General features: G+C 40.3%; 1 protein-coding gene across 2 annotated transcripts in view; it reads right to left on the bottom strand.

Annotated features, from left to right (window-relative positions):
• The window catches only part of CFAP52 (cilia and flagella associated protein 52), a 55,870-nt gene that overhangs the window by 31,613 nt on the left and 11,702 nt on the right, over positions 1–12,555 (bottom strand). For both annotated transcript variants that reach the window (XM_008072462.1, XM_008072463.2), the window contains 3 exons: positions 10,556–10,684; positions 7,534–7,637; positions 5,973–6,085 (listed from right to left, as the gene is read on the bottom strand). In XM_008072462.1, coding sequence (XP_008070653.1) covers positions 5,973–6,085; positions 7,534–7,637; positions 10,556–10,684 — 346 coding nt within the window. The remainder of the gene's footprint in view (positions 1–5,972; positions 6,086–7,533; positions 7,638–10,555; positions 10,685–12,555) is intronic.

Below are 12,555 nucleotides of genomic sequence, written 5' to 3'. Positions count from 1 at the left end.
CGAAGTGGCACACTCATGGCCACCCCAGCGTCGACCTGCTATGCTCCACAATCCTTCCGCCCTAGGCTTCCAAGTAACTGGAACTACAGGCACGCGCTACCACACCCCCAGCTAATTTTTTATTTATTGTAGAGTCGTGGTCTCGCCAAGTTGCCTGGGCTGGTCTCGAATACACGAACTCAGGCAACCCACTCACCTCAACCTCTCAAAGTGCAGGGATTATAGGCTGAGCCGCTGAGCCTGGTCCAGTATTTGATTTTAAAGCATTTGGCCTGACATAGTGGCTCATACCTGTGATCCCAGCACTTTAGGTGGCCGAGGTGGGAGGCATGTTTGAGTCCTGGAGTCCAAGATCAGCATAGGCACCACAACACGACCTTGTCTCTATAAAAAATTAGCCTAGGGTGGCTCACGCCTATAGTCTCAGCTACTTGAAAGGCTAAAGCGGAAGGATCATTTGAGCAGCCCAGGAGTTAGAGGCTGCGGTGGGCAGTGATCATGTCACTGCACTGCAGCCTGGGTGATAGAGTGAGACCTTGACTCAAAAAAAAAAAATCAACAATAAGACTATAGCTAATAATTTTATAGGTTTGTGTCTTAATGGACTTTGAACATTATAAAAAGATGTATGTCCTTTCAAGTTACTTTAACCAAAATTTAGCCTGTTCTGGCTCACAAGGTATTTCATGATTGAGAAGAGAAACCAAGGCTCAGTAGTATGAAGGCATGGATGAGAACAATATTCTCCCTTCTCTCTCCCCTCTCTCCCCACCCCCAAAGTGTCACAGCAGGACAACAGGCTGAAGTCTTGGCCCATGAGGAGACATGCTAGTGTGAATATGTTTGCATTTGTTTGGGGACTTGGGGAAGCAAGTGATAAAGAGTTCAACAGAGCCTCTAAGTTGCATATATGTAATTTCTTTTTTTAAAAAATTAGTTTTTTAACAAAAAAATTTTTTTTTTGGAATTGGAGTCTCACTCTGTCCCTCAGGTTGGAATGTGGTGGCATGCTCACAGCCACTGCAGCCTCGACCTGTTAGGCTCAGGAAATCCTTCGACCTCAGCCTTTCAAGTAGCCGGAACTATAGGCACATGCCACCATGCCTGGCTAATTTTTTGATTTATTGTAGAGATGAGGTCTCACCAAGTTGCCCAGGATGGTCTCGAACCTCTGGACTCAGGCAATCCTCTCAACTCAGTCTCTCAAAGTGCTGGGATTACAGGCTTGAGCCACCGCGCCCGGCCATAAGTGTAATTTCTAAATAAACTTCTTTAAAACTATAGGCAAAATCACTCAAGGGTACGTGTTCTGCCTTGGTTGAAATCTCAGTTCTGCTCCTCAAAAACAAGGAGATCTTCAGTGGTTTCTGCCTCAGCTTCCTCATCAGCAAAGCAGGGATAAGAATGGTATCTATCTCATCAGGATCAAAAGAAATAATGTAAGGAAGGTGCTTTGTACCATGTCTGACAATATTGAACTTGTGCTGTTTTTTTGTTCTTTTTTATTTTTATTTTGAGTCAGAGTCTCACTCTGATGCCCAGGTTGGAGTGCAGTGGCACTTTCATGGCCACTGAAGCCTTGACCTTCTGGGCTCAGGTGATCCTTCTGCCTCAGCCTTCCAAGATGCTGGAATCACAGACATGCACCACCATGCCCAGCTAATTTTTTTTAAAAACTTATTTATTGTAGAGATGAGGTCTTGCCAAATTTCCCAGGATGGTCTCAAACCCCTGGGCTCAGACAATCCTCTCACCTCCACCTCCCAAAGTGCTGGGAACACTGGCGTGAGCCACCATACCTGACTTGTTTTTGTTTTTTAATAGACTATCTTTAGAGAAATTTTAGGTTCACAGAAAAATTAAGCAGAAGATACAGAGGTTTCCCAAATACCCTCTTCTCCCACACTTGCAAAGCTTCACTCCATTATCAATATCCCCCACCCAAGTAGAAGACTTATTACAACTGATAAGTCTACACTGACGCATCATTATCACCCAAAGTCCATAGTGTACATTAGGGATCACTCTTGGTGTTGTACATTCTATGGGTTTGGATAAAGTAATGATGATATATATTTACCATTACAGTATTATACAGAACAGTTTCACTGCCCTAAAAATCCTCTGTTCTTCACCTATTCACTCTTCCTCCCCACTAACCCATGGCAAGCACTGATCTTTTTATTGTTTCCATGATTTTGCTTTTTCCAGACTGTCACATAGCTGGTATATAGTCTTTTTCAGCCTGGCTTTTTTTACTTAGTGATGTGCATTTAAGTTTCTTTCATGTCTTTTCATAACTTTATCGCTCATTTCTTTTCTTTCTTTTTTGAGTCAGAATCTCATTCTGTTGCCCAGGCTGGAGTGCAATGGCACAATCACAGCTAACGCAACCTCAACTTGCTGGGCTCAGGCAATTCTTCCATCTCAGCCTTCCAAGTAGCTGGCACTACAGATGCCTGCCACCACGCCCGGCTAATTTTTTTTATTTATTGTAGAGACGAGGTCTCGCCATGTTGTCCAGGCTGGTCTCAAATTCATGAGCTCAGGCGATCCTCTTGCCTTAGCCTCCCAAAGTACTGGAATTACAGGTGTGAACCACCATGCCCGGCCAATAGCTCATTTTTATTACTGAATATTATTCCACTGTATGTGCCACAGTTTATTTAACTATTTGCCATCTCAGTTGCTTCCAAGTTTTGGCAATTATGAATAACACTTCTATAAACATCTTGTGCAGGTTTTGTGTAAACATATGTTTTCAACTCCTTTGGGTAAATACCAAGGAGTGCAATTGCTGGATTGCACAGTAAGAGTATTTTTACTTTTGTAAGAAACAACCAAACTGTCTTCCAAAGTGGCTGTCCTAGTTTGCCATCCCATCAGCAATGAAAAGTTCCTATAGCTCCGACATCTTTATCAGTATTTGACGGTGTTAATGTTCTGAATTTTGGCCATTGTAAAAGGTGCATAGTGGTATCTCATTGTTGTTTTAATTCGCATTTCCCTGATGACATATGGAGTATCTTTTCATTTGCTCTGGGCTCAAGATATCTTCTTTGGTGAGGTGCCAGTTAAGGTCTTTGGCCTTTTTTTTTGAGTCAGGATCCTACTCTGTCACCCAAGCTGGAGTGCAGTGGCATGATCATGGCTCACTGCTGCCTTGCACTCCTGGGCTCAAATGATTCTCCAGCCTCAGTTTCCTGGGTAGCTGGGACTACAAGGTGCATGTCACCATACCCGGCTAATTTTTAAATTTTTTTGTAGAGACAAGGTCTCACTATGTTGCCCGGGCTGGGCTTAAACTCCTGGGCTCAAGCCACCCTCCCTCCTTGGCCTTCCAAAGTGCTGGGATTACAGGTGTGAGGCACCACACTCGGGGACCATTTTTAAATCAGCTTGGTTTTTTCATTATTGAATTTTAAGAGTTATTTGTATATTTTGGGTAACAGTCCATATTCAGATTACTTTGCAAATATGTTATCCCATTTTGTGTCTTTACCTTGTATTCTTTTGATGATGTCTTTTGCAGAGCAGAAAATTTTAATTTTAACAAAGTCTACCTTATCTTTTCCCTTTCATAAATCGTGGCTTTGGTATTGTATCTAAAAAGGCATCACCAAACCTTAGGTCACCTAGGTTTTCTCCTCCGTTATCTTCTATAGTTTTGTGTTTTACATTTGGATCTGTGATCCATTTCAAGTTAATTTTTGTGAAAAGTGTAAGGTCTGTATCCAGATTCTTTTTTTTTTTTTTTTGAATTGGAGTCTCACTCTGTTGCCCAGGCTGGAGTGCCAGTGGCACACTCACAGCCACCCCAGCCTCGACCAGCTGGGCTCAGGCAATCGTTTCGCCTCAGCCTTCCAAGTAGCCGGAACTACAGGCACGCGCTACCACACCTGGCTAATTTTTGATTTATTGTAGAGATGAGGTCTCGCCAAGTTGCCCAGGCTTGTCTCAAACCCGCAGGCTCAGGCAATCTGTTCGCCTTGGCCTCCCCCAAAGTGCTGGGATTATAGGCTGAGCCACTGAGCCCAGCCTCATCATCATATATTAAAAAGACTACATGTTCTCTACTATATGGTTTTGCTCCTTTAACAAAGATTAGTTGACTGTATTTATGTGGGTCTATTTCTGAGGTCTCTCTTCTTTTCCCTGGATCTATTTGTCTGTTTTTTTTTACCACCAATACCCTGTTTTAATTATTATAGCTTTATGGTAAGTCTTGGAGTGCGGTAGTGTTACTCCTCCAACTTTTGTTCTTCTTCAGTCTTGTGTTGGCTGTTCTGGGTCTTTTGCTTCTCTGCGTAAACTTTAGAGTCAATTTGTCTATATCCACAAAATAACTGGCTGAGATTTTAACAGGGATTGCATCAAATCTGTAGATCAAATTGAAAAGAACTGACATCTTAACAATATTGAGTCTTCTTATCCATGAACACGAAATATCTCTCCATTTTTAAGTTCTTCTTTGATTTCTTTTTATCAGAGTTTTATAGTTTTCTTCCTACAGATTTTATACAGCATGTACTTTATTATTATTATTGTATTCATCATCTTCTTCATTTTAGTGCCTTATGCCCAATAGGTCAATTTTAAACATTCCAATTATTTTCCTTTCTAACAGTAGTTCAGATATTTAAGGAGTGTTTCAAAATAAGCAACTGCTCAACATTACTTGATATCCAAACCAAAGATCTTCTGTGGCACCCCCTATCTCTTCATCCCATAGGCATTATTTTCTTTCCATCCATGTTTATATGCTGTCTCAGAACCATTGCCTCATGGAATTTGCCATCAGACCCAAATAATTAGGAACTAAAGCATCTATAGGTGACTTATGCACCAAAGGCTTGAGGAACACTAAGGCAGCCAGAGTCTTTGCTGGAGAGGCACTTAGTTCCCAAGTGCTGAGAAGGCAAAAAATATCCAGACCAGTAGTTTTCAAGTAGTGTTCTACGGGAACCCTTTGGAGGCATCTCAGCAGTTGGAACTTGCCAGGCTCTAACCCTTGTTCTCCTTTAACCTGATCTGCTTTGCTTTTATTTGTTTAATATATTGGAGTTTCTCTCCTAAAGATAATTTGAAAAACTACACTTGAAAAGCTATACTTCAATCTCCTGTGAAATTATTTCTAAACTCTTTTCTATCTCTACTGTAGTTTTTCACGCTATTTTACAGATGTCCTTAAATTCTTGAATATTAAATGATTATATGATTAAGAAAAGTCTGACATTTCCCCAGGAACACAGTGCAATATTTTGGAGTTTCTTGAGAATATCTGCTAAGTGGAAAAGTATCTAAGCTTAGTTAGAACCATCTGTTCTGTTATCAGAAATGAGATTGGCAGGTGCAGAACCTAGCACAAGCTTTCAAATTCAAAGTTTAGTAGAAACTCTGGTAACTTTCTGGGGTGCTGGAAATAGCAGCACTTATTATAGAAAATCATTCTTTCATGGTAGGCTTTTTATTTTGGTTCAAGTATCAAAGTCTTTTACTGGCCTTTTAACCAGAATTGTTAGGAATTCTGTAAATATAAACCATAGACTATTTCTGGGTCTTGATTATGACTTATCAGCTAAGGCTAAAACCTAAGATCTAGTTATCAGAGGAGACACACATTATATGTATAGTTTTACAGATTGAAGAGCACACTTCTCTTACATATGGCAACTGGGCTGGAATCAATGTGGTTCCCAATCACAAAGCAACAGGGCCTATGCTTTGAAGAGGTATAAAAAGGTGTGGTTCTGATTCCTAATTCAGGACACCTAGAAATGCCTTTTCCCAGAATAAAAACCAGAGATGAGGAATTAGAGACCTAGCCAATGCACCTTGCAAATTTAGGTGTGGCCTTAGGTCTATCACTGATTTTTTCTTTTTTCCATAGAGTCTTTATTAATGAAAGTCCATGCTGCCAGTGAGTGGAGGAAAATGGCAGGGTGGTGGTAATCATGATGGCCTTTACTCACCAGACTTAATTTGTCCTTCACAGGCCCAGTTTCTGCCAGCAGTTTAGTCCTGGGGTTCATTTTTAGAATATCTCCAGTTGTGGTGCCAAGGTAGAAAAAACTATCATCATTGGCTATCTAGGGAAGGGAGAAAAAGAAACCTGAAGACCTGGGTTTCCTCAGTGATGCCCATAAGACCCTGATCAGGAATGGGCCGACTTTTCTGGTACCCCATGAAGACTTAAAAAGATGCTCAGGGATACTTCTATTTCCCCAGACTCAAAGATGAGTTAGAACAGCTCTGAGGGAGCAGGATCAGAGCCACACATAGAATTGGAGGAAATATTAGATTCTAATTAGCCTGTGCATTTCCCTTGAAATCTATTTGGGTCTGATGTTAACATGCATCAGTTTCAACTCCTGAGACACCTCTTAAGAGCTCCAGGATGAAGGTATGCTCTTTTAAAGAGGATATGCATTTGCTTTACCTCATATTTTCCAGTGTATATTCATAAAATGGCTATGTATTGGCCAGGCACGATGGCTCAAGCCTGTAATCCCAGCACTTTGGAATGCTGAGGTGAGGGGATTGCCTGAGCCCATGAGTTTGAGAATAGCCTGGGCAACTTGGCAAGACCTCATCTCTACAGTAAATCATAAAATTAGCTGGGCGTGGTAGCACATGCTTGTAGTTTGGGCTACTTGGAAGGTTGAGGCAGAAGGATTGCCGGAGCCCAGCAGGTTGACGCTGGGGTGGCTGTGAGCGTGCCACTGCACTTCAGTCTGGGTGATGAAGTGAGACTCCAACTCAGAAAAAAGGGCTATATATTAAACAAGAGAAGTCCATGAAGAATGAAGGCATATAGGTTGAGTATCCCTAGTCCGAAAATCCAAAAGCTGAAATGCTCTGAAATCTGAAACTTGTTGAGCGTTGATGTGACACTCAAAAAAAAATGCTCATTGGAGCATTTAGGATTTGGGATTTATAGATTAGGGATGCTGAACTGGTAAGTATAATTAAAATATTTCAAAATCTGAAAAAATTAAAAAATCTGAAATGCTTCTGGCTCCAAGCATTTCAGATAAGGGATATTCAGTCTGTATGTATGAATATATGAATCCACGTTAAAAGTATATTAAACATTTCTCTCTGTGGAAGAGATTACATTTCAACCATGACATCCATGGCATAGGAATGTACTGTGGGCTCTGAGTGCCACCTGGCTACACTGCTTTCCTCCAGGTGAGGCAGGTTTTGGGAGTGTCTGATGACACCCCAGATCTCAGTAAAACAAGATTTACCCATGCTGTGCCTAGGTGGCTCCTCCCCGACTCCTGAAGAGAGCTCCAGAGGTGTTTAATCAAACTATTAAACATATGCAGAGCTCCTTCACCTGTGCTTCCTCAGTCAACAACCCATATGTCCACACTTCCCCTTCCTATCTTCAGGCCAACACACGTGGGCGCATACACACACACACACACACACACACACACACACACACACACACACACATCCTTTGGTCAGTAAACTGTTAACAGGAATGTACACTAATACTTAAAATAATACCTAAAGTAATACTTACTCCAATACTCATGACTATTCTTTTCATCTGTCCTGTTTGGCACTCGGTTGGCCTGATTTTTCTATTTGGAAGATCTAATTCCCATACTCGAATTGTCCCACTAAACAAACAAACAAACAAAAATCGCAATTAAATAGATACCCCTTTAATAACTGCTTCATCCCTTAAAACTGAAGGGAAGAGAACTAAACATTGTTGAGGGTTTGTTATAGCCTAGTGCTCTATGGAACATCTTTTACTCCATCCAAAAATAATGTGAGGCAAGTTTTATGATTCCTACATTCTCCAAATGAGAAAGCACAGAGCTTGGACACAGCAGAGCAGGGATTCACACACAGTGCTTTACTTTGAAGTGCACACTTTACCTACTGCACTGAAAACACAAGAGCAAGGAAACGCATGCTGAGCAAACCAGAGTTCACTAATATTCTTTCTTTCCCTCCTTCCTTCCTTCCTTCCCTCCTTCCTTCCTTCCCTCCTTCCTTCCTTCCTTCCTTCCTTCCTTCCTTCCTTCCTTCCTTCCTTCCTTCCTTCCTTCCTTCCTTCCTTCTTGTCTCATTGACAAGTAAACATTGCAGCTGGGTGCAATGACTCACGCCTCTAATCCCAGCACTTTGGGAGGCTGAGGCAAGAAAATCGCCTGAGTCCAGGAGTTCAAGACCAGCCTGGGCAACCTGGCGAGACCTCATCTCTACAAGAATCAAAAAATTAGCTGGGGTGGCAGTGCCTGCTTGTGGTTCCAGCTACTACTTGGAAGGCTGAGGCAGAAGGATCACCTGAGCCCAGCAGGTCAAGACTGCAATGGCTGTGAGCATGCCACTGCACTACAGCATGGGTGACAAAGTGAGACTCCAACTCCAAAAAAAAAAATTGTATATATTTATGGTATATGTCATGATGTTTTGATATATGTATATATGTGAAATAGCTAAATCAAACTATTAAACATATGCATTACCTCACATATCTTTTTTGTGGTGAGGATGCTTAAAATCTACTCTCTTAGCAATTTCCAAGTTTATAATATATTGTTATTAACTGTAGTCATGATGATGTACACAATCTAAGTGTCTATCAACAGATGAATGGATTTAAAAATGTGGTATATGTACACAATAGAATGCTATTTGACCTTTAAAAAGAAGGAAATTCTGTCACTTTTGATAACATTGATTAATCTGGAGGATATTATGTTAAGGGAATAAACCAGGCACAGAAAGACAAAATACCACATGATCTCACTTATATAAAGAGTATAAAAAAGTAGAACTCATAGGGACAGAGAGAAGAATGGTGGTTACCAGAGGTTGTGGGGTGGGAAGACAGGGAGATGTTGGTCAATAGACACTAAAGTTCATTTCCACAGGAGGAAAACATTTAGTGCGTTTCTTTCAAGGTATTGAGTTGTAAGGAAAATGTTTAAAGGGAAGCATTCTAGTATGAAGAGAAATGAGACTATGCAACCAATAGCTAAACAAAGCACAACACAGGACTTTATATATGATTAGCATTTAATCATTGCATGTTGGGTTAATCTGAATTAATCATTGTACAAAAATATCAAGGTCAACATCACAGTCCAATACTTAAGCTAATATCTTAAAGCAAAAAAATTAATTAAAAAATATATGAAGTTCAGGTTTTCTTTTTGTTTTGTTTTGTTTTTTAGCCCCAGGGACATACACATAGTAAGTGCTCAATACATATTTTGAATGTACTTTACAATTTTAAAAATATCTTTTCCATGACTTTCCTGGTAGATGTTATTTGGATGCTGAAATACTCAAATTTGTAGGACATCTCTTGGGGACAATATAATGGAATACATGAAATTGGAACCAAGATAGAGAACCCAGGTGTCATGTCAGAAATCTTACTTAAGAACGTTAAACTTTTTCAGTTATCAGTATCACATGAAATTGAACCAGACTTAGACTATACACTGTCCTTAAAAAAAATTTGGACAAGTTTTCAAGTCCTGGAGAAACATTGTCCATGGACATCAGAATGAACCAATGCCTACTGCTTAAGCAGCTGCTAAGAACAGAAAGAATCTCACGAAATAGTCTTGGTCAAGCCACTCTGCAAACCTGAAAGAATTCAAAGAGCTTTATGGTAGCCCATGATCAGTTGCTTTGGCATTAGAGGACTCTCTTAACGAGATTGGTTTGGTAGAGGCTGACTTTCATGGTAGCCAGTTATTGCCTCTGAATGAACCCTCCTTCATAATTGGCCACAGAAAAAAATTTATGCTGCATATCACAAGGAGAAAACTTAAAACAATATAGATATAGAGCAACACACATTTTCTCCTGTGGCTGAAAAGTAACCAACAATGTGTATCTGCCACAGATGGGAGATCACAGACAGGTTGAAAAGGATAGTTCCACACAACACATACTTCAACTTCGCATTTTCAGACTTCTCACCCTTGGAACTGGTATATGACATAAAAAGGATGCTTTTATACATGTTTAACCTTTCCTTCAAACTCCAAACAGGGCTCTAATTTGAACCTGTGAATTAATTTTATTTTCTTAGACAGATGCTGGCCTCTGTTCAGACTTTCTGCTAGGTCAACAATAGCTGGTTAAAGCTGACCCTACCAGGAAGTACCTTATATGGCTAATATACTAACTGTATGAAACTTCTTGGCATAGTTCATTTGCAAACTATCGTTTCATGAGACAGAAATCAAGTGCAGGTGGTAACATCAACCAGTAAGTGAATCTGTGCTTTGTGTGAATTACTTTGTGAGCATAGATTGGAGAAAATGTGTTTAGTAACAAACAAGAACCTGAGATGAGTTTAGCAGGTAAGTGGAATCTTTTCAGTAGAAATTACAGAATTATCAAATAGCCATGTTTAAAATACTTTCAGTTAAAATAACTTTTAATGACTACAAATTCATGAACATTATGATGTAAGGTATTTGTTTTAGGTCACAATGGCCATGTTTTCTGTACAACAAAATAGAGTGATTTATGAGTTCTGAAAACTCTGGCTGCAGACACATACTTTCCAGCAGTCACAAACATCTCATCCCTACACTTGGAGAAGATCACCGTGGTGGCATTTCCAACATTGAGACCAGCTGCAGTGCTGCCACAGATGGCATCTCTCTTGACTACGCTCCACACCACCACGCTGCCGAAACAAGAGGGCAAAAAAAAAAAAGTCAAAGAAAAACAGGTTTCAAAATAAGAAACAATCATCTTAGTGGCTCTAGAAGGTAAAAAGCAAAACAGGTTATTTACAAATGGACAACAAAATTACACTGACCCCTCCCCCCAGACATCTCCTAAATTACACTGGCTATTAGAAGATACATGGGTGTCACTTAGCTTCCAAGGAAAATGATTGTGAAGCTAGAAACCAGTGAGTTCTAATCAAGTCTAATGCTAAAATAAAGATGTTTTCAGACATGCAAGACTTTAAAGTTTACCATTCATGTATCTATGTAAAAATTTTCCTTGGGGAAGTATTCCATTTAAAAATAGAAAATGTAGCTGGGCACGGTGGCTCACGCCTATAATCCTACACTTTAGGAGGCCAAGGTGGGAGGATTGCTTGGCCCAGGTATTCAAGACCAGCCCAGGCAACATAGCGAGACCTTGTCTCTACAGAAAATCAAAAAATTAGCCAGGTGTGGTAGTGCATGCCTGTAGTCCCAGCTACAAGAGAGATCAAGGCTGCGGTGAGTTGTGATCCTGCCACTGTACTCCAGCCTGGGTAACAGAGCAAGATCCTGTCTCAAAAACAAACAGAAAAAGGAATGCAATAAAGAGAACAACATAAGACAGTGGTTTCAAACTTGAACATGCATCTGAATCTGAATCAGAATTATTATTATTATTATTATTTTTTTTTTTTGAGTTGGAGTCTCACTCTGTCACCCAGACTGGAGCACAGTGGCCGCTCCCGGTCACTGCAGCCTCAATCTGCTGGGCTCTGGCGATCCTTCCGCCTCAGCCTTCCAAGTAGCTGGAATTACAGGCATGTGCTACCACGCCCGGCTGATTTTTTGATTTATTGTAGAGATGATGTCTCGCTGGCCAGGCGGGTCTCGAACCCGTGGGCTCAGGCAATTCACTCACCTCAGCCTCCCAAAGGCGTGGGATTACAGGCTGAGCCACCGAGCCCGGCTGAATCAGAATTATTAAAATAGAGTCCACTAGGCCCCTGCATCAGAGTTCCTGATTCAGTATATGGGACCTGAGAATTTGCTTTTCTCCTAAGTTCCAGGTAATGTATATGCTGCTAGTCTGGGGATCACACTTTTTTTTAAAATTAAAGATGTGGGGTACAATTCAGGGTTAGGTATACAAATTTTCATTATGTAGGTACCCTAGCTGATGAGGTGTGCTCCCCTCCCCTGGCAGTTTCCCACTACTGCCAATCCCTTTCTTATAGTATTATGATAATTGTTCAAGGTCCCGCTTATGAGTGAGAACATAGGGAACTCAGTTTTCTATTTCTGTGACAGATCACTGAGTATGATAGACTCTAAATCCATCCAAGTTACTGCGAATGGGGACCACACTTTGAGAAGCACAGCTTTAGGGTTACATTTCTTTCTTTCTGGGTGCAATCATACAATGTAGTCCTAAATTGAATAGTATTTAGATCATAATACAAAAAATTCTAGGGAGAGAGTGTTATGTTAAATGTTTGAATTAAAGTATTTAAGGAAAAAGAATGAAAATGTTACAAATCTTGTTAATGTAAAAACATTCCTTACTATATTTCTCCACTTTTCTACATGTAGAATGTATTATCACAGGTAAAATCAAGGTATAACTAAGATCACCAGGAATGGGGAGGTAGGGTATGGTATAATAGCTACACATTCTTTTTCATAGTGGGACACTGATAGATACCATCAAAAGTGGAAACAATTGGGAGGTAAACCACTTAAAAAGTTAAAATGATAACTAGATAATGAACCAAAAAGCAAAGACTGTTAAAACCAAGTGCCTTATATCTAAGCTAAATTAAAATCTGTGTCCATACAAAAT

Source organism: Carlito syrichta, unplaced genomic scaffold (assembly GCF_000164805.1).
Source record: "Carlito syrichta isolate Samal-C Ts95f unplaced genomic scaffold, Tarsius_syrichta-2.0.1 Scaffold315198, whole genome shotgun sequence".
Classification (NCBI taxonomy): Eukaryota; Metazoa; Chordata; class Mammalia; order Primates; family Tarsiidae; genus Carlito; species Carlito syrichta.
The sequence above is the reverse complement of the archived record's forward strand: the minus strand, read 5'-3'. Positions and strand labels throughout refer to the sequence as shown.